Here is a 26546-nt window from a genome sequence, read left to right as displayed (position 1 = left end):
CAAGCAGGGGATGCGATATTTTAATAATTTCAAAGGCATTTAAAAAATCATGCCTACCCCTCATGATTGCATACTTGACCTTTATTTTAAAAAGCAGGTCCGTTCTAGTAGATATATTTTGCATGAGTGGGTTCAAAGTCTAGCTAAAGAAAAGCTAATCACCATTCCAAGAAACGATGCACGCACGTATGGTTTGAGTGCCATTTCTTTAAATCATATAAAGTCAAGTGATTTAATCCCATTGCTTTAAAATTATCACAACTACCTACTGCCACTATCTCTTACTCTACTGGATATTCAATGACCATATACTCACAGAAATTATACTCTATCATACATTATGAACACATGAAATTGCTGCTACACAGCAGATCAGGTTGAAGGGACGCACGATGGATAGAAAACTGTCCAAGGTGCTTTGATGTCGTTCATCATAAAAATGAAGGGAAACCTTCTCCAGTTGCGAGGGTGGCAGCGGGCCTGGAGAGAAGGTGCTGACCCCTTCATCCCTGGTTCGACCTTTAGCAGGTGTACGGGTGCCTTTAGTTGGTGAGCTTTGTGTTAGGAGGAGTGTGTGGAGCCCGATATAAATTTAATCCTGAATTTCCTTTTTGGAAGGTAGTGCTATAATTTTATATTAAATTACTTGTTATATTCAACACTACCAGTAGATTCTTTCTAAAACATGTATACTTTTATTTAAAGAAGGCAATCCGGTTCTTTCTCAATCAATAAAGAAGAAGGCTCAGTGTGGTTGTAGACGTAGGTAATTTTTGTCAAACTAGGTAAAATCTTTGTTCTTCATTGTTTTGTTTTTTTCGTATTTATTTCTTCAATCTATCGGTAGTTCGAATAGTAGTTCCCTAACAGTTTGTAATTAAGGGCTTGGTGTCGGTGACCCAACACGAGACTTACCTCACAAGGGGTGGGCCCCATGAGAGTTCATTGTCATACAAAGCTTCTTGTTTGGAAAGAATCTTAGGCGTCCATTTTTCAGTCATTGATGGCATTCATGTAAGAAAATTTGTGGGGCCCATCTAGGCAGTGACTCCCTGTTTTGATGTGTTTTGGCAGCTGTTCATTTTTATGATAGATGGCATCCAGTGTACACTGGTGTCGAACTGTCCAAGGTCCCTTGGACCTGATTTGATTGACATCCACTAACATTGGTAAATTAAAAAATGAGCTGTTCTTACAAATGAGTCAAGTACACGCACACAGATCAAACATGATGAATAAACATATACATAATAAAGCTTAGCATCAAATAATAATGCTAATTGCCAACATTTAATTTGGCAATTTGAAAAATTTTAGCTAACTTTTACAGTAATTAATACATTATTATATATATATAAGAAAAATATATGGTGGTTTTGTACCATGATACCTTAGGGTAGTAGACACTTTTGTTTAGATGGATTAATTTGGCAATTTGAAAAATTTTAGCTAACTTTTACAGTAATTAATACATTATATATATATATATATATAAGAAAAATATATGGTGGTTTTGTACCATGATACCTTAGGGTAGTAGACACTTTTGTTTAGATGGATCTAGCTACCAAATGGTAGATCTAACCATGACTTATTCACTATGTTAGAAGGTTTTATCATGTCTAATACATCACATTAATGTTGAAAAATCAATGGGTCATAGTTCATAAAAATAAAGGTTTTAAAATGTTATAAAACATCATATTTAAGTCACCTTTAATACATAAAAATAGTAATATATATCATCCACAGGTTAGATTTTGCTTTTGGAGCTTTGATGTGTACCACCATAAGTCACCCCTTCCCCCACCCCCACCCACGCACACACACACACACACACACACACACACACACACATATATATATATATATATATATATATATATATATATATATATATATATATATATATATATATATATATATATATATATATATATATATATATATATACCTGAATCGATTAGACTGAACCAACTTAATTTTGACAAGCTATGGGTTTAGGTTATGTCTAAAATCCAGAGCCGTTTCAAAATTAGTCGGATCTAGATATGAAAAATATATACCTGAAACCGATTAAGACTTAACCCCGATTTTATCACCAGAACCTTTTGGTTCTATGTAATTTATACCTTGAATCCGAACCTGATATTGTACCCAAAACTTTTTCATACTCAACCCTTTTTCATACCCGACTCAAAGAGTTATATAAAACATGTAAATAAACCTGAACCCTTATTTGACTTGACACCACAACCAACCCTAACCCGAAAATAATGTACACCAATTTGGAGAAATTTAAATATAATTATGATCAGTCCAAAATCTTTCGTTTATGATAACAACTTTTCTAACTATAAAAAATAAAAAATCATAATAGAACTTACTTTGGGTTAAGATTTTTGCCGGGTTAAAGAATAATATTCAGGTTGACCCAAACCCGATCCAAGCAATTGCAGGCCGGGTTTGGGTTAAGATTTTTGCCGGGTATAGAGCTGACCTGACCCATCCTTTTTGCCTGGCACCCACCTGACTCGAGTATTATATATATTTTTATAAAAATAAATTTCTAAAATTATGTGGGTATGGGATATCATTTTCGATCGGGCCGGGCTAGCCCGAAGCATATTGATGCCCGAGCTCGACCCGACTCAGTTATAATGGGGCTCGGGTCTGACATAAACTTGGGTGGGGCTGGACCCTTTAAGCCTGACCCAGTTTATGGGTTGGGCTTGTTGGGACCTGTGCATTTTGGATGAATGCCGCGTGGTTTTGTTGACTTTTGAGCTTTTTAAAATGCAAATCGGATGGCCACGATGTCGGCATGAGCAAAAACGCTCATGTTCAGCATGACCTAATCTGCTTCAGTTTGATATTAGGTTTTAACTGCTCCTGTGTTCCACGTCAGCAAACTGAAATTTATTTTCATTTAGGCTATATATAGAAAGCCAACAAATATAGCATTTGGCACTTTGTAATATTGATAAAAAAAATTCCTTGTTGGGCCATATAAGAGTAATTTAACTTAAGGGTGTCAACGGGTCTGGTTTGGTTCGTACCCAGGTGGAACCAGACTTGGATCAACAGATTTTCGGATATGATATCGGGTTCGGACTCAGGTCTAATCCGGTTTACTTTAAGAGAAACCATACCCGGACCCGATAAGAACTACATGATCCAGACCGCGACCATACCCGGTAAAATAATACTTTTTATCATTTTTACATTAAAAAATTGTATCTTAATCGAAACTCGGGTTGGGCCCGAGTCTGTTATAAAATTTCACAAATTATACCGGGTCATTGTATTAATCGGACCTTCAGCTCCGAACCTGGGTCTTAATCGAGTCTTTTTATTTGTCACCATACCCGGACCCTATAGGGTTTTTGATCCGGGTAAATCCGACCCATTGACACCCCTAATTTAACTAGACAAGAACAAAATGGGAAAAAAGCCCCACCCCTTTTCATTTTTTGTTTTTTTGATGATGAAGAACCCTTGCTCACGTGAGAGAAACCCCAAGACGACCACCCTACCTTACGTGGCTCACCTTTGAAAGCTATAGATACACTCGTGCACCAATGGGTTTGAACTGAAGCCTTAATCTCAGCACCATCACAACCACCCCTGGTGACCGGACGGGGGACCTTTAATAATAATAATAATATTATCATTATTATTATTATTTTGTATTTTACTTTTCTCTAATACAATAAAAGATAAGATTCAGAACGATGAGATACGTAAGAAGGTAGGTGTTGCACCCATTGAAAATAAGATGAGAGAGAATCGTTTACGGTGGTTTGGACATATTCGGCGAAGGCCTAATGATGCTCCAGTTAGAAGGATGGAGAAATGGGAAAATATATTAGTTAAAAGAAGTCGGGGTAGGCCTATGAAGACATGGATGGAGGTGATAGGAAAGAATATGAATGCTTTGAACCTCACCGAGGACATGGCATTGGATAGAAATGATTGGAGGAGAAGGATTCATGTGAAAGACCCAGAATGATTTTCTTTTTTGGTTCATATCGCCGACCCCAATTGTTTTGGGATGAAGGCGTAGTTGTTGTTGTATTTTAATTTTCTCTAATGTTTAGTTGGTGATCCATCGGCATCATAATCCTTGTTTCAATAGCATCAGTTTCAGTGCAATATTATGACGTTTAGCAATGATCAGGCACTAAAAATAACAAGTCTAATTGTAAAAGCTTGAGAGCAAAAAAAATCTTCCGGAGTAATTCCTATCCCTCTATGCACCTGTCAAAATGGGTAAATCGAAAAAAATGAGACACACTCAACACTTTTATTTTTTTTATAACCAAGGAAAAGAACCATTAATACAGGAGTTTTAGTCTCTTTCTGGGTGTAATTAACCTGAAACTCAGACTTCACAGTCTGCAGTCAATCCGAGACTCAAAGATCTGAGTTTATGGAACTACAATTCTTAAATCTCAACTTTGCTAAATCTTCTTAAACACAGGTTTTAAGATTATTTCCAAATCGCGAAATAAATCCATGGAAACCTATCCTACAGTACGTACTATCATTTTCTAAGCCCGGTTTTCGGACAGCCCTTACATAGAGTCCCAAAGGACACTCTACTCACTGAGTGGAGTCGTTAGCTTTGACCTTGCAGGAAGGGATTGATGCAAACCTCAAACCGGGTTTGCAGAAGAATCTAACCAACTACGAATTTATCTACAAAGCAGGTAATATATATAAAAAAAAATAGGAAATCAATTGAAAGCAGAAAATATAAAGAAAATTTCAGAAAATTAACTGAAAGTTGAAGAAAATAAGCAAAATAAACTGAAAAATTAACAATTTTTGATTTCAACTCAACTCTCTCGTGTGGACTCTGACCCCTCTCATCCATATAGATGAGATATTACAATCTCAGATGATTCAGGTTTCCTGTCCGTATAAGCACTAGGAAAATAAATCTTAATCCTACTAAACTGTTAAAATGAGATATGGATTGATTACTTGGATCCAATATCTATTATAAACGATACAATACCAAAAAATGTCAAAAACTCCAAACTATAAATATAGATCTCAAATGATCCAATGAACTCGGTTTGGTTTGTGACGTCATCATAACTTGAGGCAAAAAAAAAAAAAACTTGATGCTTGAGTGCAAGTAAATGCCACTTCTGCATAATGATAACATAATGCATGCATTTACGTATGCAATCCTGTGGATATGGAAGATCTTTCAATCTTAGAGCATCCAAAAGCGGATCTTATTGAGGAAATTGTGAAAGTTGGAACCCACCTTGGACTCGATCGTGCATCTCCTTTTTTTGGCATTTTTTCAATGACCAAAAGTGAACCTAAGAGATTAGTTAGCGCGCAATTAGTTCATATTCTATAAGATTTGAGCACTCTAAGCTCCAAGATGTCAATGCAATCATAGAGTTGCAAATCATGATATTATTGTCAAATTTTCCTAACGGACAACTCCCATCTCCTCCAATAAAATGTTGATTAAGAGCACCTCATTAACTTTGATTTTTTTTTACAGCTTCCCTTTAAATTCAATGATTTCAAAGGATAACCAAGTTGAAGATTACGTTATCATTTACGTATTCCCTAAAGGGAGCTTATTCTAATAAAAAGTCTCTCTTTCTCTCTCTCTCTCTCTCTCTTCCTTCATTACTTTTTGCGCATGAAGGATACGACCCAAATTAATATTTGTCTGACTGATTGATTCTGCTATCTATGGGAGACAAGCAAAAATGCAGTGCACTCAGAAATGAATTTCATTATCTTCTCAAATTCTTTATGCATTACTTTTTCCTTTTAAGCATCTTTGTCACTTTCTAGGTTTATATGTCATCACTGTGCCTACTATTAATGTATGAAGGTGGTGCCTCAGCCATTAGGCCCATTACCTTACCTCATATATGGTTAAGCCGAATAAATTAGTTTAGCTGATGATGTCTTACATACAGAAGACCTTACAAACGAATACTTAAAATAATAATTAGGCAAACAAAATTATATATATATATATATATATATATATATATATATATATATATATATATATATATATATATATATATATATATATATATATATGGGGGCGGAACCCCCTTGTTTTTTTTTTCTCACATCTAATACCATAGATGTGATCTGCAGGTTTTTTAGTCGAACTAGCTTTTGGATGGTTAGAGTCAGACCTGTATACGGGTTTTTACGGTGATAGAAAAATCACTGGCTATGAAGGCATTCATTTTTCTGAAATCATAAAAACATGTTTTTTCATAAAAAAAAATGATCCAAAAGTTGATTTCTACTAAATAGAGCATGCTGAATACATTTATGATGTTAGATTGTGTTAAAACAACTGGCATAGTGAGATTCAAACTAGATTGTAGGTACAATTCCTTGTACCAAATGTAAACCTTATATATATATATATATATATATATATATATATATATAGAGAGAGAGAGAGAGAGAGAGAGAGAGAGAGAGTAGAGTAGGGTGTAGTTCCCTACACCTTAGCAGCGAATGGTGAGCAGATGCGTCAGCGCTATTTGATTGTAAAGATCCAACGGCAGAAAAAGGGTCTTTAGTTGTAATTGCCACTAAAAGGTCTTTTTTTTAATACTGTTCAGCTGCTGACATTTAAGCAGTTTGAAGCTGCGCTATCGACTATCCTCGTGCATTTCAAACCCGTAACTGGAAATAACAAGAATCAGACTCTTGGATCCTTTTTTTCTGATATAAAAATGTGTTTTTTTGAGGGTTGAATTCAGTACATTATAGATGGTTGTGTTTTTAACTCTTAAAAAATTCATCATTCACGCTAGAAAAGCATGATCCAAGAGTTGGTTTCTACTAAACCAAACATGTAAATCAGTTCTGAAAAGACATGTTAAAAAAAATAATTAAAGTTTTTCGTTAGGGGATTTGGAACCCACCAGGATAACAAACATTTCACAGACATATATACATATATAAAATAATGGGTAGGTGCCTGACGTTTTTTATGCCTACCAGGTGCCAAACAAGCTTTGAAAAGATTGTTTCTATTTTTTCTAAAATCGGACTATATAGATGTGATTTACATGCTTGATTTTATGGGAATAAACTTTTGGATCGTCCGACTCCAACACAAAGTTAGGTTTTTAGAAGATTAAAAAATCAACGGTCTATACTTTTAAAAATATTTAATACTTGAAAAATCAATTTTTTCTCAACAAAAGCTTAATCTAAGTGTGATTTTCTAGCAAATCAATCATGCAGAACACATATGTAGGGTCGGATTTTTGAAAAACAATATGAAAACCCTATCCTAGGCAGAAAAAGCATCAGGCACGTACCCATTTCTCTCATATATATATATATATATATATATATATATATATATATAGAGAGAGAGAGAGAGAGAGAGAGATAAATCTTGTCCCGTCTAATGTACCTATGATGTAGAACCATGATTGAAAGCTCTTTGGATTGCAAAGGTCGTCTTAGTCTATTTATTATATTTTTTTATAGGCCGAGTGGTTTGGTGTTGCAGTAATATCATGCCGTCTTATGTCATCTCAATTCACACATCATGTAAAATCATAGATACCCAAAAAGCCTATGGAAATTAAGAAGCACAATTCAGAAGATTAAAATGCCTAGAGAAGCATTGGCAACCATGATTCTTAATAGTGGGAAGCAAGCTTCTTTTGTAACAGGAAGTGCATGCATTTGTTATTCACTTCCTCATCAGGTCTCGTGTATTTTCTCAATCACTTTCTACTGTCTGTTCGAGAGTGAGTTCGAGCACAAAGCAGGTTATATGCCCCCCCCCAAGACGGTCGGTAGCTACATCACGTGTTCGGGGTTCCAATAGGCGTCATGTATGTAAGCACGTGCAACTCGTATCCTCATGTTTGTCAGCATCAATTAGCGTCGGAGTCCGGTGTGATTGCAAAGACTTAAGCACCCTTTCCTCCATTGGTGCCATAAAAACGACTAGAAAAGAAGCGGTTGTAAAGACTTAAGTATCCCGAAGATGGTTATTTAAGACTCAGTCCCTCCATTGCAGGATTATCCGAGAAAGAAATCCCCCCTGAAGAAAGCCATGAACATCAACCCTCTCTCACTCTCTCCCTTCTCTTTTTGCCTCTATGCACATCCAGCAGACGATCCTACACTGCTCCATCAAGCACCGACTGACCTGCACACTGCCTCTGTGCACATCCAGCAAACGATTCTATACTGTAGCATGGTTCAACTTGATGAGTTGTGGAGCCTGATTCAGAGTTTTTTCCCTTACAAAAGGGGGTTCGGGGGCTCCCCCCGGCATGGGTAACTGTTGAAAAAGAGCAATAAAGTATTTTATTTGATCGTGGCGCTCATATGTTTCCTTCAGTGGTTTCTTGCTCGAGTTTTTCGTAACACCCATTCTCGTGATTTTCTATTTTTTTTCGCTACGCAATTTTCGTAAATCATACTCGATTTAGTGATTTTTCATTTTTTTTTCGCTACGCGATTTTCGTAAATCGCTACTCGATTTAGCGATTTTTCATTTTTTTTTGTTACGCGATTTTTTATAAATCGTTACTCGATTTAGCGATTTACAAAAATCGTATAGCAATTTGCCATTTATTTTCGCTACGCGATTTTCGTAAATCTTTATGCGATTTACGAAAATCGCTATGCGATTTAGGAAAATCGCATAGCGATTTGCCATTAATTTAGCAGAGAGGTGGGTCCTGTCGAAGAGCACGGTGCCGGAGGTCGAGATGAGGACCACACGGTGCTAGAATTCGACGAATGTTCGCCAAGACTTGAGGGTGCGAACGCCCGTGTTGAGTAGCGTCAGGGTGGCCTAAAAGGCATAGCTCTGATTGAAAGTATTGCTGACGTAGAGATAGACAGATTATACTTTGAAAGACTCCGTTGTAGGTGTACTAGAGGAAGATTCCGTTGTAGGTATCCCTCGAAGGCGGTAGAGAGGTTGCCGCAGTCGGTTGCCCATTAGACGAGGGCATCATTTCGGCCACTGCTAGCAGAAAGAGGACGACGATCACCATCGGATCGTCGGCTTTTTGCCTCTCTTAATACAGTGTTTCACGGAGAAGGAAGAAGAAGAAGATGACGATGGAAAGTTCAAACGAAAAAGAAAGAGAGAGCGTTTCAGGTTTGTTTCGCAGTTTGGACTTTGAAGAGTTAACATCATCCTCGACTTTCTCGATGAAAGATATTTTTGTCCTTTTTTTGAACCGTCGTCTTTTTTTTTTTTAATGGAGGACATTTTTATCATTTTCTTGAATCATTGTTTCATGACAAGAATAACAAGAAAGAGTACTTAAGTCTTTGCAACCACACCGGACTCCGACGCTAACTGATGTTGACAAACATGGGGATACGAGCCCCCATGCGCTTACATACTTGGAGCTCATTGAGACCCCCCAAACACACGATGTAGCTAACGGCTGTCTTCCAGCATCCCTATGGGCGAAATACTTTGGATAGCAATGTTGGGTACTCCATTTGGGTCCACCCGGCTAGAGGTGGCTGGAGAGAAGGTGCTGACTTTTTTGTCTCAATTACAACTTCCACCAAGTGTGTGGGTACCTTTAACTGGTGGGTTCCATAAAAGCTTGGGTATCGGCGACCCTCCCGGGATTTACTTCACAGGAGGGCTCATTAAGTGACCCGGTTCTTGGCTAAGATTATTAGTCATAAAAAAACAGTAATGTTTTGTACTCGTGCATTCAGAGCCAGGCGCTGTCACAAAGATACATTATTTTACCATTTCTGCAACTTTTATATTAATCTCATGATTGGCCTAACATTTTTTTTTTCAACAGAGAGCTGGGTTAGGCAGACCCTTACGAGTTATACAACTATACTATTGGGATTCGAACTTGCAACATCCCAACACAAGACACAAGGTGACGTGCACCAGATCAGGTCACGCTGAACATGAGCGTTTTTGCTCATGCTGACATCGTGGCCATCCGATTTGCATTTTAAAAAGCTTAAAAGTCAACAAAATCACGTGGCATTCATCCAAAATGCAAACAGACGGCCAGGATGTCGACATGAGCAAAAACGCTCATGTTCAGCATGACCTGATCTGCTTCCGCTCCTGCCAGACAAGAGGAGCCCCCTTGGTATGATTGGCCTGTCAGTGTGCATGTCTCCTTATGGTGGAACGTTGCAGATTCAAAACCCAGTGGTACATTGAATATTTACTGGTGGTGGTGGTGGTGGTGGTGGGGTTTCTGCCTAACCCCAACTAGTCTTAAAAAAAAAAAAAAACAGAGGAGGCAGCATAATCCTGACGCTTAGAACGTTCATGCAATTGTTGTAGAGTTACCCTTTTTGAAAAGACTAACGGTATAGAATGTAGGGTTTAATAAAAGAGATGGATAAATATTTCACGTGTTTTTTCAAAAGATATAGGCAAAAACACTTTAAAACGAGCTTAAATGTGACATAGCATGTAAATACTAACACTCATAATTGAGTTCAAGCAATACATCAAGTATTTGTGGGGAATAAGTTCAAGCAAGTTTGATTTTTTTTTTTTTTGGAAAATATACGAAACGGCAACATGGATATTTAATTTTTAATCAATAAAACCTTTTCGATAATTGAATATTTATAAATATATTTAATTGAAATATTAATAAAAATATTAAAACAATGTTCATACGTGTCAGGGTTGAGTCAGCGTGTCTGTCACCTGTCATAGCTAAATGGCGTGTCATGTGACACAGGCCAGGGATATGCAGGTCATTAAGAGAAAATGATGGAGGAAATATTTTAAAAAGTAAGCATTTTTTTACACGTGACAGTAGGATATTTGCCAACTATTGCTCATTAGAAAGGAAAAATGACTTGAGCTAGAGCTGAAAAAATAATGCTTCTAGCTCTAATTTTGGAAACCCTTTACCTTAATTCTTTTTTTTTTTTTTTGGTGACTAAGTTCTCCACAGAAGTGGGTAATCTCAGGGTGGGGTCATCGATGTCCAACCAATTAGGAAGCCCACCAGAAATGCATAGCCCTTCAATGTTTCCTCTCAGGCACGTTGTTTTTTCTGGGTTTATCACAGAGTAATCGCACCCAGGATCAGAGACGTAGCCACACACTTTGTACCTGTTGAATTCTAATGTGGATTTGCTATTTTAGTTCTGATGCAACCCAAGTTTGGGAGTAGGGATGGCAGTGGACCGGGGGACAACAGGGCTCCGCCCGGCCTCACCCCGTTTGGACCGGGGATGAAGGGCATGAAACGGGGATGAAGGTTAAAATCTATCCCCGTGCGGGGATGGACTTATGCCTTTCCCTGCCCCACCCAGTCCCCGCCCCGTCCCCAATCCTTTAAGGGATGACTACAGACTAAGGGGGAAACGGGGCCCTGCCTCGCTCCCGTTTGGACCGGGGATGGAGGACATGAAACAGGGATGGAGGCGGGGATGAAGGTTCGGATTTTGAAACGGGACGGGGGTGGAGACCTTGTCCCCTGCCCCGGTCCACCGCCATCCCTATTTGGGAGAGATGTTTGCCAACAGTAATTGTGTCGGGACAGACCAACGGGGGCTCCGCTTGTTTGGTAGGCGCTGTTAGTGCACGTCACCATGTGTGGGGACGTTGCAAGTTCAAAACCCAATGGAATGGTGTGTAACTGGTGGAAGGTCTGCCTAACCCCAGCTTGCCTTTCAAACAAAAAAAATTGTCTGAACCAGTGTTGTGAGAGGCGTACGCCTCAGTACCTGAAGCGTACGCCTCAGAGGCGAGGCGCACGCTCAAGGTACTGAGGCGTTGCTGTGATGCGCCCCTCATCAACCTCCGACCAGTTGTGACCACCGACCACTGGAGTTGCTGTGCTGCAGCTGCTGCTCAGTCTTCTCCGACCACCGGACGACCGGCATATCCCTCGCTTCCGTACCAGCTGGGCGGGTGGTCCTTCTCTTACTGCCTCCCCTCCCACTGCTTCACTTCCATTCCAGTTGTGAGAGGACAGGCTAGTAAAAGTTCGACCAAAGTTGGATTTTTCAAGGGAGCTTACCTTGATCCTTTTTGTATTTTTGGCTTAGGCTAGGGACACCTAGCCATCGACAAGCCACCTGTTGGTAAAACCCCTGAGGTTCCACCTGCCTGATTGGGAATACACCCAGCTTCGACATTGGGGCAAGTGATGCCCCCAATGGATTTCAAACTCGTGATGTCCTTGGTGACATTTACAAATTGCCCCTACCAGATGTGCAGAGGCCTTGTGGGGATCCTTCACATTGACAAGCCACCTGTTGGTAAAAGCCCTGAGGTTTCACCTGCCTGATGGGGAATACACTCGGCTTCGACCTTGGGGCAAGTGATGCCCCCATGGATTTCCAACTAGTGATGTCCTGTCAACTTGGTGACGTTCACAAATTTCTCCTACCAGATGTGCAGAGGCCTTGTGGGCATCCCTTGATCATGTTTAATGCATATGAAACTTACATTTGTGTATTTACACGCACCAAGTCAAGTTTGTAGCATCAGATAGTGGCAATCAAATTGGTGAATTATGCGAAGAGATAACCAGAAACGAGATTAAACTAAAAGACTAAGCTTCCAAGCTGCATTTGATTGGGCCAGAGAAAATTCTCATTACATAGTCTCATGGAGATTAGCCTTCACTCCAACCTAAGCTGAACCTACTTGGTAAGAGACAAAGTTACACAATGAGAAGGAACAATGCTTTCCTTTGATTACAATAAGAGACCACAAAATTTTCCAGATCGCCCTAATACCAAATCCCAAATGACACAGCATGAATCAACCATATTGGCACAGAGTACACACAAACATGGATCTCTCCCTGAGAAACCTGTGATGAAGAGCATGGAGAAAGGCACTACTTTTGGGATGAATTGTAAGGGCAATGATTATTGTGCAAGTACTAATGAACTAAATTCTCTTCCTTGAGACCTTCTGAAATGGCTCGAACTGTGGAAGGGGTAGTCCGACAACATCCACCAATGAGATTAGCTCCTGCTTCTCGCCATGTTTTGACAGATAACTTGAATTGTGCATCATCAAAGCACTTGGATGGGTGCTGAACAAAGTAGAATACAAATGTCCACTGAAGGCAAGACACAATTTTATAATTTTATGATGAATGTGCATCTACATGGTATGCAACATGACGCAGGTCTTATGTAATGATTGGAAGCTGAAGCCAAGTTAAGCAGGTCTTATGTAATGCCCTTCACTGATTACAGTTAAGGGATGACACTAGTTAGTTGAGAGTGCATACATATTAAACTTTTCATAAGAAGACAGCTGAGGTAAATTGTCAGAGTTCAATTTAAACAAATGCATTGTATTCAAAAGGGCTGGTTATATTTAAAAGACAACTTAACCGCTGCTGACCTTTTTTATAGCCGCCATGAAACCATGTTCATCAATATACTGAGCTAACCATAACATGAGCACAATATGCTAATACAGTACCACGAGGACACTTTTGAAACATGCTCGGATTAATAAATGGTCATGATAGTGCTAACTTCGACTCTCTTCAAATGTGCATAATACTCTCCAGATTAGAAGATGGTTGTGATAGCACAGAGCTGACCTCTCTTCAAATGTGCATGACTATTCTCAGAATATCAAATATCTCTACAATATTTGCCTTAAAAATTGGAATGTTTTTCTTTTATTTCTTTATTTTCTTTTTCCTCTCACATGCAAGATGGGGATAAACCCCAGTGGGATTAGAACCTGAGACCCCTTGGTTATGTTAGTGCGACCTATAACCATCCTGCAATCTCATTCAATCCCTTCAGATTAAACCCCAGTGGGATTCAAACCCGAGACCCCTTGGTTATGTTAGTGTGACCTAACCATCCCACAATCTCATTCAATCCCTTCAGATTAAGGTATACTACATAGTTCTTCACACTTTTCAATTTCTGAATAGTAACTCCGGGGTGATGTGATCCTAGTCCTTTACACCAAGTTCCAGAACATACATCAGGCTTCAGATCCTCATGGATGTGATTGGCTTATTTCTATGGGAACAGCATAAAAAATACTGCACATCATCAAAGTCTTCGATCCTGATGAATGAAAAGTGTACTCCTAAGGACTCACGCAAAGCTTATGAATTTTTTTTTTCACAAAATCAAAAGAGACTTGACCTCCAGTACTTCCCATTTCTAAAAGCAGAACTGTCAGTAAGATTGTTAACAATATCTGGATTTCACAAAGTCATATATTACTGTAGTAATGGTTTTTCTGAGAAAGGGTACCATATTGCCTTGTAGATTCACATAGTTTATTCAACAAGTAACCCTAAGAGCAAAATTATCTAATACAAGATATCCGACTTACCAGCCATTTCTTGGCCTTCCCATCCCAGACCTCGCCGCTGTTTGGGTAAATCACTATTGCTTTTTCCGTTAACTGCACCAAAATGGAAAAAATAACATATAGCCTTCTGATCCATGGGTGATGAGAAATATAAGATACTTACCTTCCGAAAGGTGTGTATAAGGTTTTCTATAAAATGAGGTGGTGTGCAATTGATGCCAACAGCATGCACCTCCTCACTCTTATTTACTATATCAATGCAATCTTCAAAACTTTCTCCAGAAGCAGTATGCTCCCCATCGATGGAGCTGAAGCAAATCCAAGAAGGAATGGAAATATTTTGTTCATGAAGCAGCTCAACGCAAGCCTGCAAAAGGTAACTTAATGAACTCTGACAGGTATAACAGTAGCTCCTAAAGCAATAAAATTCTACTTTTTAGATTATTAATCAACACATCATAACAAGAAAGCCTCAGGGCCTCACCTTACATTGTTCACAATAAATAAATGTTTAAATGACCAGTATTGGTTATGCAACTTGAAGAATATCAGATCTTTTTAGTAGTAGGCTTTGACCAACTTGATTTCAAAAGAAGTTCTAACCTCCTAGATATAAAATGGGTGATCAATAATTTACTTTTAAGGACTAATTTATTTCCTCGTTAGGTGCACGTGAGTTTTTAGCCACATTATACATGGTCCATCAAAATTTTCAACAAGTTCAAATTTTTTTAGAACCAACAAACTTGATATGACAAACAAAGAAAATATTTATCTAGATAAAAATTAATAAAGAAGGCTCCCTTGCATAAAAGATCAATGGAACCTCTTAAGCTAACCCCAGAGTTAGAAGATACATGGTATGTAAATGACACCAGCTTTTGATTTGGAGACAGAAACTCTAACATCTGAGGTATGACTGCACAAAGGTGGAGAATGTCTTATCTAGAATATCAAAATGATTCAGCATAAGCAGTCAAGTTCACAATATCTGATGCAAGACGAGCTCATGCACCTACAAATTTAATTTCATTAAGTCAGTAGTTCTATTTGTTGGTCAAAATCCTCTAGGTACAAATTTATTCTTAGTTTGAATGTTGAAGTAAACGTTGTTATCATGCTAAAAGAGCTCTAGTTTTCAAATTGTCTATTTCTTACTGTATTTAAGAAAGATATAAGATTATACCCAGAGCTTGCTACAACTGATTGGTTATTACACAAAATATACTTCCAAGATCTTTTGTTTCTATTTTTTTAGACAAGCATCATATCCTTGAGGCCATCCATGACTTTTTACAGGGATCCTAATGCCTTGCATGAATGGATCCCATTGCTTACGATCTGTTAACAGATAAGCAAAGGCTGTCATGTGACCGATGTTTTATTTCAATCTATTTATTAACAAGTTGAGTTGCCAGCTTAGTAATGTGCACACAGACGGATAGCAAAGTCAACATGGCTGACAAACCCAAGGCCCATCCTTTTGCCAAGGAACCACATGCTTAGTGTTCACACTTACAAACCAAAACCGCCAAAAATTGCTTATATCTTTTCTTTAAGTTGCTAGCAAAGGTAAAGCAATTTCTTCAAGCAGAAACCTATATCTTTTGTTAAACTTCTTAGCAAAGGTAAATCAATTTCTTCAAGAAGAACCCAGCACTATGTCAAAAAACCACTTAAAGGTAACTCAAGACTTTAGTTTTCTAACTTCTACAGACTGTTTTTCAAAGCAAGGAAAATATATCCGCCCACATATTCTTACAATAGTAAATAACCGCAAATTTAGACTCAAAATTGAAATGGGCACCCATGTCCTTCCTTCCACCATGATAACTGACGACAAAGTTGTATGCAAAAAATACAACCAGAATGTGCTTGACTGCAATTGAGTAAGTACCACGCTAAAAAATCTAATGCATTTCTGAAATAAACAAACGACAAACAGGGGATGCTTTACTTGAAGATACAAAGCATGTCACATAAATCACAAATTTCCCAATACCAAATGGTCCAAATCCCAGTTTTCCCCAAGTTTTACAAGTTCGAGCAACCGCCTAGATCAAAGGAACTAGATCAAGGATAGACATACCTGAGCTTCCAGCTTGTTGGGAATCGTCTCAAATGCAAGCAAATCCGGTCCAGCCTCCACAAGTACTTGCAGACGCCGACGGTGAAAATCCTTGAGCTTGTCCAATGTCACATCGGGCCCATAAAGTCCGCTGGCCACATAGCCAATTTTACAAATTCAGATAAAATTCTCATAAGGGAAAACGTAATGAGATTTAAGCCCCTCATTTGCAACCATAATCAATTTGAATAATCAACCTTAACCATAGAGGAATGACACAGTAGAAATCAATTTGAATAATCAACCTTAACCATAGAGGAATGACACAGTAGAACCACCATTCGATGAATCGAAGAACATGTAGATTCATAGAGGAAAAGGAAAAGGAAAAGGAACAGAGAGAAGAAAAGAAGGGAAATTTTGAAATACCGCGAATCAAGAAACATATATCCCTGAAATCGACATTGGCAAATACACACAGCAACAGAGTTCAGGGCAGCTCACTGCATCGATTCCCAAATATATCAAGAAAATGTCATGTACCAAATCCAATTAAAAGGTAGAAGCACCATCACCTGTACTCAGAGCCATCAGCAAGGTACGCCCCATAGCTTCCGATAGAAGCCGCGACCAGAGCACGATTGTAACCATGAGAAGGGATCTTCTGCACCACGCTCCAGAACGAATCCCGCGCATCGCGAGCCAGAGCGACGCTCTTCCGAAGCAGCGCCTCTGACTCCTCCATTGACAGCCCACTGTTCACAAACCCCGGAATCGTTGCCTGCACCAAGCTAATCCAATCAATAAAAGAACCCAAGAGAGGAAGATGGTAATGCACCAAACTCATCAAATCAACGAAAGAAGTCCAACAACGAAAGATGGTAATGCACCAAATTTATCAAAAAGAAGCCAAAGAGTGGAAGATGGCGATGAAAAATGACGACAGTGGTGGCGGTCACCTGATAAGAGGAAGTGACAAGAACGTCCGCACCGGCCTCCAGATACTCCAAATGGACCTTCGTTCCAATCGCAAAGAAACACAAATCAGCACACACACACACACACAGAGTAGCAGTAGTAGTAGTAGGAGGAGTACTTGTTTGATGAGGTTGGGGTTGGAGATGAGGCAGGAGGCGCTCCAGAGAGGGTCGTTGATGTCGGCGCCGTGGTGCTCCAGCCGGGTGGCGAACCCTCCGTCCACCACCGCGCAGCCACCCGCTCTCTCTATCAGATCCTCCACCGCCTCCTTCTGCCTCTCTGTTCTCCCTTCCTCCACCACCATCTCCGGCCGAATATCCGGCGTACGTCGAACACACACACACAGAGAGAGAGAGAGAGAGAGAGAGAGAGAGAGAGAGGTAATTGGCGGGCAGAAGGTAGATGAAACGGGGAGATTTATAGCTGACGGAACGCGGAGTGAAGGAATGTATCGGGACGTGGTTTAGTTGCATGATTCGTGAGTCTAGGGGTGAAGTGAAACGGATCATGTTTTTGTAGGATATCAGACTCGGATCCGATACGTTTTCTGGTTCTGGTAAGTTTCAAATTTCCTCAATCGAATCCTCATTGGGCCTAGGGATGTTAATGGGTTGGATTTTATCGGATATTTGACCAAATCCAACTTTGTTTAGTCAGATTTGGTAACCAAAAAAACCATATCCAATCGTCATTAAATGTGGATATGGTTTTGAATTTTTTGTTACCAAATCAGCCGGACATTCGGCTTTGATGGATATGATATCCAAATCTGAATACACGTAAAAAAATCTACATTTGGTATTAGCTTTTCACCATCTGAATTCGAAGCCAACATCCGATCGGTCAGATCTAGCATTGGCCACATCCGACCCGAAATTTCTACAGTTCACATCGCTATTTGGGGCTTAGGTATTCTGGATTTAGGGCCGAGTGTCAATTGGATCCAGTCCACTCCCTGATTTCCTCAGGGAAAGTTGAGTACTTCAACCAATTTTTTGCAAGATCCGTTTTACGTCTATACGACATGAAAATTAGATGCAGATAAGTTTGAGCTTCCCAATCTGGCCTGAATTGGGACCCTCCTGTTCCAACTATTGGTTTCAGATCTGGATCGATTATGATTGCAGGCTAATTCTGAGCAGATATCACTCTTAATGCGTGTGGGGCCACTCCCTCACAGATCCGCATGGAACAGATCTTATCCACTTTGTCATTTCATCTGTTTGGGTATTAGTTTCCAAGAATGGGAGTTCCAGAAACTTGTCGTGGATCTGGATATGTCGGTCACTGAAAGTTGCGGCCTAGTTTTGGGATCTGTGAACCAAAACAAGATACTACCTAGGTGGGGAGTGGCAGCGGACTTGGAGAGAAGGTGCTGACCCTTTAGTCTCAGGTTCGACTCTCATTAGATGTGCAGGTGCCTTTAACTGATGGGCTCGGTGAGAGCTTGAGGTCTCGGTATTTCGGATAAAAAATAAAGCCTGAACCGATGAGTTTCCTGTAAGATCCATTGGGCATCATGGAGTTGGTCTTATAAGATATACGGTCAGATCTTACCAAGTCTCAAAGTCATTGAGTAGTCGCAAATTGGCTGGTTAGGTAAGAAATTTGGGATCCAACCTGTTGCATGCAAGGTCTTATTAGGCCAACTTTTTAGTTGGATTTGGATTTGAATCTGAATCCACTGAGTTCAACTAAGGAATTGGAGATAACGTGGACCCCACTCTAATCTAGGTAGAGGAGGTCCTAACGCACTTTGGGTACCCTATTCCTCCTCACCTACTACACCAACCAAAGAAAACTCCAACTTGACTTGTCCCATTCATCCATCCTGACGCCAAGTTAAGATAGGGTAACAAGTGTGGCCGATATTTTGAATTTTTTTTGTTTTTTTCTGAATATATATTCAACAAACAAAAATAATTTTGTTAAAATAACAAAAATTTTATCGTATTTTTCAAAATTATTCTCCTGAATTTATCTGATCCATTTTTTTTTAAAGAAGACATGAGTCACTAAATAGGCTAATAAATTTACTTAAAATGTAAATCCCAAACAGCTCTTGGGTAAGGGTTAGCCCATAGAGGACAATGATCGTAAGTACGACAGGCAGAGACAACACGGTTAGATCTCTGATCCTGGGGGTGGTTTCTTCATGTAAATATAAAAAAAAAAAATTGTAAGCAATGGGATTTGATCCAGTGTCCATCTCGAGCGTCTTCACACACCCTCCCTCAGATTTCACTTCTTCTTTTATAAAATTTTTACTTACTTATTTTTGTAAATTTTTATGTTTTTTTTTATTATGGTAAGATTTTCATCAAAAGTGGACCCCACTCGGCCCACATAGTCAGACGGTTTATATTGTCAACAGACTTGGACTCGGACTTAGACGCAAGCACCACCAACCACAACGGTGCTTATTTATATTTTCCACCAAACTTTGGCTTGGACTTCGTAGCTAGCACCACCTGCTACACTGCTGGTCGGTGGTGGAAGTGTAAATGGGTCTAGTGGACCCAATCCCACCCGAGGAATTGATCTCTTAGGGCTTGGCATTACATGGACTTAAGTAGGGATGTCAACGGGTCGGATGTAACCCGATATCCAACTCGAATCCGAATTCGATTAGTCAGATTCTGTAGCCAAATTCAGATCTGATTAAAGATCGGATTCAGATTCGGTATTAATTTTGCATTGAAATCTGAATCCGAATATGATTAAAACCCGAATCCAATTAAGTGTAAATATCAGGTTTTAGTCTAGTCGGATCTGCACTCAGTTCTATCTTTTTCCCATCTGACCTCAAATCCAATTAAGTCAGATCCGATTAAGTTGAATTCGGTAATGCCTAGATCCGACCTGAATCTGACTGGTTGACATCCCTAGACTTACGGGTCAGGTCTAGTTGGTTCTAACAGATGGACACAAACAGAGGATGAGATATCCGGTCTTACAGCCCAAGCAGATCGACCCAAACTATTTCGGATCTAATCCAATTGGTTTTCATATTACATACACTAAACCACACCCACTGTACCTGCTTTCTACCATGATAATGCGATTATTATGGACCCTTTTTATTAAGTTCCTATTTAAGATGCTTAAAAAACAAAAGAAAAGAAAACAATTACACCTGCTTTTTGCTTGATATGAACCGTTAGATGTGTTTATCGTAATTTATTAAGGAGAAAACATGTATTGAATTAGGTATTTTTTTAATAAATCAATTTACTTCAAAACATTTTTTTTAGTAAATAATTAATAATAAACACATCTATTTTTGCATATAATTAAGTTTCATAGAAAGTCGTAAGAAAAGACCAAACGTTTTTGCTTAACGAACACATTCCTCTCTCTCTCTCTCTCTCTCGAGCTATATCAACCCCCTAGAACCCACTTTTGGAAGGAAAGGAGCTCTAAGTCTCTCTCTCTCTCTCTCTCTCTCTCCCATCCCCTGCAATCTCTTGCTCTCTTTCTCACTCCCATCCCTCCGGCTCTCTGAACCTCCCCAAATCTCACTCCGGCCAACACCAGAGGGCAAAATTTGCTCAACTTCCCCATAATCTCTCTGTCGGCTCATATTCGCTCAGCTCTGCGTCGTCGCTCTCGCTCACTCCCTTCCCAAAGACTCCCGTCTTCCGATTCCTCTCAGCAACTCTCTCTCTCTCTCTCACTCCCATCCCTAAGCCCTGGTTCGGTCCTCCGTGTTTGAGCTTACCTTCTCCTTCCTCACGCCGCCGCCTGAGACATCAAGCACCACCACGCCGCCGCCTGTTCTTCCCCTGAGACGTCGAGCACCTCCATCACGCCGTCAATTCTCCAGATCCCCTCCCACTCCCGCCGTCCACCAGTCTCAACAGGGCTCTTTTGAATCTCTGTTTCTCGGACTGGCTCTCCGGCGAACCCGACTCCTCCGCCTTCGCTTCCTTGGGCTATTGAAGCAACCCGACCCTGTCTTCTCCGCCATTTACTTCCTCGGCTATTGAAGCAACCTGACCCTGTCTCCTTTGCTCTCAAGCTCGAGGAGAGCGACGACTTTTGGTCCGACCAGTTCTCTAATGCCTTCTGTCATGCCAGTCGCCTGAATCTTCCCTGGCCTTCAACACCCACCACCTACCTGATTGCAAGAGCCACTACCCGAGCCTCACCGTCGGCCGATGTAACCCCCCCCCCCCCCCCCCCTTTGGTTTTCCCACAATCGCAACAACTGCCACTGTCGCACCCCCATTGTTGTCGTCGGCCTTCCCCTCCCATCGGCACTCTATCTCTCTCTCTCTGATCTGAGCTCCATAGCTCTGGAAGCCTCCTCTTTGCCTCCGCTCTCTGCGGTCTCAACCCTTCGCCCATCCGACGGCCGGACGACGCTCCTGAGTTTCCTGCCTTTCCTCCGCCAGCGTTTTCTGTGACCTGCTCCTCTCTTCGGCAGGCGTCCTCCGTGACCTGCCCCTCTCTCCGACCGGCGCCTCTCACCAACGCTCTCTCCCTCGGAAGAATCTGGCCGTTGAGCCATCGTCGGCGTCTGAGGTCTGCCATTTTTTTCCATCGTCGGACATCAGGCAGCATTCTGCGGCCTCCGCCGTCAGCGCCCATCTTTAGCCTCTTTCGACCGTCGTCGGCCCCAGCGGCAGCCTTCACCATCTCCAACGTTGGCCCCCCAGCGGTAGTCATCTGCGACAACCCCTACTATATGTGGCAGAGCTCAGCCAACTGAGTCCCTCCCGCGTTCTGCATGGTCTGCACTCCCCAAACTATTCGGGTTGTCGCTGAGATCAGAGATAGCCCACGCAGCCTAGCTGAACTCCCCGTTCTAGTCCTGGGCGAGCAGTTTCCCGTCTCCAGCCTTCAGATTGGCCTTCCACCTTCCCTGCAAAGGTCTCGTTGAAGGAGACAGTAAGTCTCTCTCTCTTTTTGCTGAGGATGAGAGACAAGTCATGGGGGCACGATCGTTTTTGGAGTATCTCGTGTCGTCGTTCGGTTTCTCGCAACAGAGAGGCTCTTCGAGAGTTGGCGGATGGGATTAATGCTTGGGCCTTGGCGGTGTCGCTCCGTAAGTGGGGGGCTCCCGTTAGGGTCCCTTTCAGGTTGTCTCAGGGATTCTTCATATCATTAGCCGGGTTCCTGGTCCGCGGCGTGCGTCGACGAGCGTTTGATTTAGCTGACGTTCGGGGGTTTGTTAAGTCCCTTCGCAGAGAAGCTCTTGAAGACAATGGGATTCAGGGGTCGCTCAGTGCTCCATTTTTTCGACCGTGCTCTAACAAGGATGTGCTAGAGGGGTGGAAGTTGGTTAGGCCGTCGTGGCAACCATCTTGCTGTAACCTTAGGCGACGGGCCGATGTGGGTCGGGCAAAGCCGGGAGACTGGTGGTGTAATGTGTGTTCCAATCGCAATTTTCGTTCGAGAGTTTTTTGTCATAGGTGTGGCTCAGATAGTTCGAGAATTTGACGTATTGTTTGTCTAGCCGGTGAGTCTCGTATGTCAAAAACTTCACCACAGGCCAGGCAACGGGTACCTGCTACTTGTAAACCTGGTGTATCTTTCTGTGATGTGGCGCAAGTGTGTGCTTTGGAGGCAAGCACCTCTCCATTTTCGGCGGTTAAGATCGGATCACTCTGGGTACCGTTGAAGATTTCTGATGCCGTATGTTCGTTCCGCAAGGCCGATCGTTCGCCGCAGTTCTTTCGCTCGTATATCAGAGCAACCATCGAGAAGCGTCCTTATCAGTCGGCTAGCTGTCACATTCGCCCTAACGAGTTAATGAGAACGTCTGTTCTCGGGATGGAGTGTGGGTCAACTTGCATGGAGAAACTTTTGGTCTCTGTTCGTACATCCATCGTACGTTCATCTGGTTTGCCTCCTCGATTATTGAGTCGCCAGCACAATCTTGCTTCCGAGAGGTGTGCTGCATCTATCGACCATGATGGATCCGAGGATCGTTCTTTTTTTGATGATCGTGGAATCTTTTGTTCTGCCGATTCTACCCGTCGTATCTTGTTGAGATTCCTACCCCATAAAGGCATTCTGGTTTGCATGGGGTCTACCCCGATGTATTATTTTGGTTTTACCTGCGTGGTCTCGATTTCTCCTTGCATGTCGCAACCAACTCAATTTTTATTTTCAACGGACTGCCTGCCCGATCAAGACGGGGGTTGTCCCGTGGAGGTTCTCGGAGCACCTATTCAGGGGGTCTGAGAGGTCTCTTGCTCGCAACCTGTGCATCCACAACTTTGCCCAAATTTGTTTCGTTCGGAGTGTGGGGCACAGGGGGTCGAGGACAGGTTCGTCATTTGGGGTATGTCCTTCGCCGAGGCTGCGCGGGCATTAGGAGTGCAGATTTCACCTGGGCAGCTTTCTTCGATCCAGCAGCAGATTGTTCCCCGAGTACAATCGGCGGACAGGGTTGCAAATAGCCTTCGTAGAGCAAAATCATTGGCCCGTTCGCAAGCCCAGTTTCAAGAAGATGGATCAAGCTCAGTGCGATGTTCAGTTAGGCAAAGGCGCACTAGGGTGCTCCCTGATTTCTTATCATGAAGATGTGTATTTGGAATATTAGGGGCATGAATTGCTCTCGTAAGCGATTGTTTTTAGCAAACTGGATTAGATATGAAAGTCCGGACATCGTTGCAATTTGTGAAACCAAAATGGAAGATATTTCGTTATCAGTGGCGTCTTACTTATGGAGAGGTGCAGCTTATGCTTTTAAACCGGCCGTTGGGTTTGCTGGAGGCATCTTGCTTCTTTGGAAAGCTTCTCTTAAGGCGACAATAGTGGATATTGGTCTCTATTCCATCTCTCTTTGTGCAAACGTGTTGCCGTCGCTACAAGATGTCGTCTTCACCTTTGTGTATGGTCCTGTTGTGTCGTCCTCGCAACCAACTTTCTGGGCTGAATTGGACTGAGTTTTGGTTACCTTTGGAGCTCTTCAGTGCTTAGGAGGAGATTTCAATTGCCTATTGTCTACGCAGGATTCTAGTCTACCGGTTCTTCTCAACTCCTCTATTAGGGGGTTTCAGGAGTTTGTTCAGCGAAACCAGCTGTACTCGGTACTTCATGTGGGGGAGCAATTCTCGTGGTCAAATATGAGGTCTCGCCCTTGCTTACGGATACTAGATCATGTTTTTCTCTCGCCAGATCTATTTCACGCAGTACCGGATGTCACTGCCTGCCTGATGCCGCGGACCATGTCCGATCATGGACAACTAATTGTTTCTTGGGACGCAGGCTTTAAAGCATGTCGCAAGTTCTCCTTTGAGGAATGATGGGTTCGTGTGCCAGAATTTCAGCAGCTGGTTGGTCAATCGTGGGCTCAACCGGTTTTAGGATCTTGGGTGGCCATCCGCATCCATGCAAAGCTTCTTCGTCTTCGGCATTGTATTAAGGAATGACTCAGCGTTAACAACCTGAACAAGTTTAGGTTCATCGGTCAGTGGGAAGCTGAGCTCTCCTCCTTAGCCCAACGTCAGGTCGATCTTGTTGGTGTGACGGAGGGTCAAGTGCTTCAATTGCAGGAGCGTATCGTTGCCCTCTCTGCCCTCGTTGCAGAATGGAGAGCGCGAGATGAGCTTAGATGGAAATTGAGGGCCAGAGTTGCATGGTTGGCAAATGGTGATGATAATACACGATTTTTTTCATATGAATGCATCAAATAAGTACAGAAAGAACAGGTTCCTCTCGATCGAGATCGATGGATGCCAGTTTGATCAGCATAATTGCCTGCCAGCTATTACTTCTTATTTCTCCAGGCTGTATTCGACTGACGTAGGCGTTGGGGGGGTCATCGGCGATATGGGGTATAAGCGGTTGGCGGCAAACCAATCTGTTCCTCTGCAGTCTAGATTCACCGAAGCTGAGATTTCAGATGCTATTAGCAGCCTCTCAGGATGGAAGGCCCCAGACATTGATGGTTTTCACGTAGACTTCTTCAAAGCTTTTTGGCCAATTGTTAAAGCCGACCTGGTCCAGTTGTTCGATGAATTTTATCGTAATGCCAGGCTGCCTAAACCATACCATGTGGCAGTCATTTCTTTGATTCCTAAAAGGCAAGGGGTGTCAGACATATCCAACTTCAGGCCGATTTCGGTGATGGGCGCTTTGTATCGCATTATATCTAAGGTGTTGGCTAACCGGTTGCGCGCTGTCATTGATCAACTCGTCTCTCCGAATCAAGGGCTTTTATTCCAGGTCGAAGTGTGCAAGGGTCATTTATTTGTGCAACTGAGCTTATTCACTCTTTACAGTCGACTGAAGCACCATACTTCTTGTTAAAATTGGATTTTCACAAGGCTTATGATAGTCTGGCATGGGATTTTTTGTTTGAATCTCTAACAAATATGGGGTTCGGCAACCGGTTTATTGCATGGGTTAAGGAGCTGGTCACGAAATCAGTGTCGTCGGTGTGCATCAACGGAATGAGAGGAAAAAAATTCAAGTTGGCTAGAGGCGTGCGACAGGGTTGTCCCCTAGCCCCCATCCTTTTTAATATCGCGGCAGAGGGTTTACCTATTCTCATGAAAAGGGCAGAACAAACTGGTTTCTTGAATCTGTTGGGCATTCCTGGTTTTGTTGGTCACATAATTCAATATGCAGATGATACTTTAATATTTGGTCATGTGAATGTTAATCAAATGTCTAGGTTGTGCTTCATTATTAAAATATTCGCTGCAATTTCTGGCCTTCGCCTGAACGAGAGCAAGTGCGCTCTGGTCTTACTCAATGCTGACCCGCTCCTCCAATCGGTTGCTGCAAGGATCTTCAATTGCCCGATATCCGACCTTCCTGTTAATTTCTTGGGTCTATCATTGCACTCACTGCAGCCGTCGAGAACTTCGTCTTGGATGTCTACTATAGAGCGGGTGCAAGGGAGATTGCAGTCTTGGAAGGCTCGATATTTATCCTTTGCGGGACGATTGACGCTCATTCGCTATGTTTTGGCCAGATTACCAGATTTTCGTATGAGCATGTCCATTATACCGACGACAGTAGAACGAACGATTAACCGTTTGCTTTCGCACTTTTTTTGGTCTGGGAATGCGTCTCAAAAAAAGTACCCACTTGTTTCTTGGCAACAGATCGTTCTCCCGAAGCAGCGAGGCGGCTTGGAGATTCCGGCTCTGAGAAAGAGGAGCATCGTGTTAGTCTTGAAGTGGGCTTGGGTCGCTTCCACATCTTCATCTTCTT

General features: G+C 41.6%; 1 protein-coding gene across 1 annotated transcript; it reads right to left on the bottom strand.

Moving 5' to 3' along the window:
* Window positions 1-12561: 12561 nt before the first annotated feature.
* On the bottom strand, window positions 12562-17704 carry HMT-1 (Homocysteine S-methyltransferase family protein). Its single transcript, XM_090004783.1, has 7 exons — window positions 17488-17704; window positions 17351-17407; window positions 16967-17172; window positions 16413-16542; window positions 14487-14690; window positions 14345-14416; window positions 12562-13064 (listed from the first exon to the last, which is right to left on the bottom strand). Exons 1-7 carry the CDS (start codon window positions 17671-17673, stop codon window positions 12909-12911), a joined length of 1011 nt encoding a protein of 336 aa, XP_089860909.1. The 5' UTR covers window positions 17674-17704; the 3' UTR covers window positions 12562-12908.
* Window positions 17705-26546: the final 8842 nt, after the last annotated feature.

Source organism: Nuphar pumila, chromosome 4 (assembly GCF_984573655.1).
Source record: "Nuphar pumila chromosome 4, dmNupPumi1.hap1.1, whole genome shotgun sequence".
NCBI classification, from domain to species: Eukaryota; Viridiplantae; Streptophyta; class Magnoliopsida; order Nymphaeales; family Nymphaeaceae; genus Nuphar; species Nuphar pumila.
Note: the sequence above shows the minus strand (reverse complement) of the source record. Positions and strands in the feature narration are given on the sequence as shown.

Bases quoted from the DNA above. Each gene is read 5' to 3' on its own strand.
- HMT-1 (XM_090004783.1), bottom strand. From the start codon at position 17,673: ATGGTGGTGGAGGAAGGGAGAACAGAGAGGCAGAAGGAGGCGGTGGAG. The intron at 17,408-17,487 runs GTACTCCTCCTA...ATTGGAACGAAG, and splicing joins ACCCCAACCTCATCAAACAA to GTCCATTTGGAGTATCTGGA. The intron at 14,417-14,486 runs GTAAGTATCTTA...ATTTTGGTGCAG, and splicing joins TTATACACACCTTTCGGAAG to TTAACGGAAAAAGCAATAGT.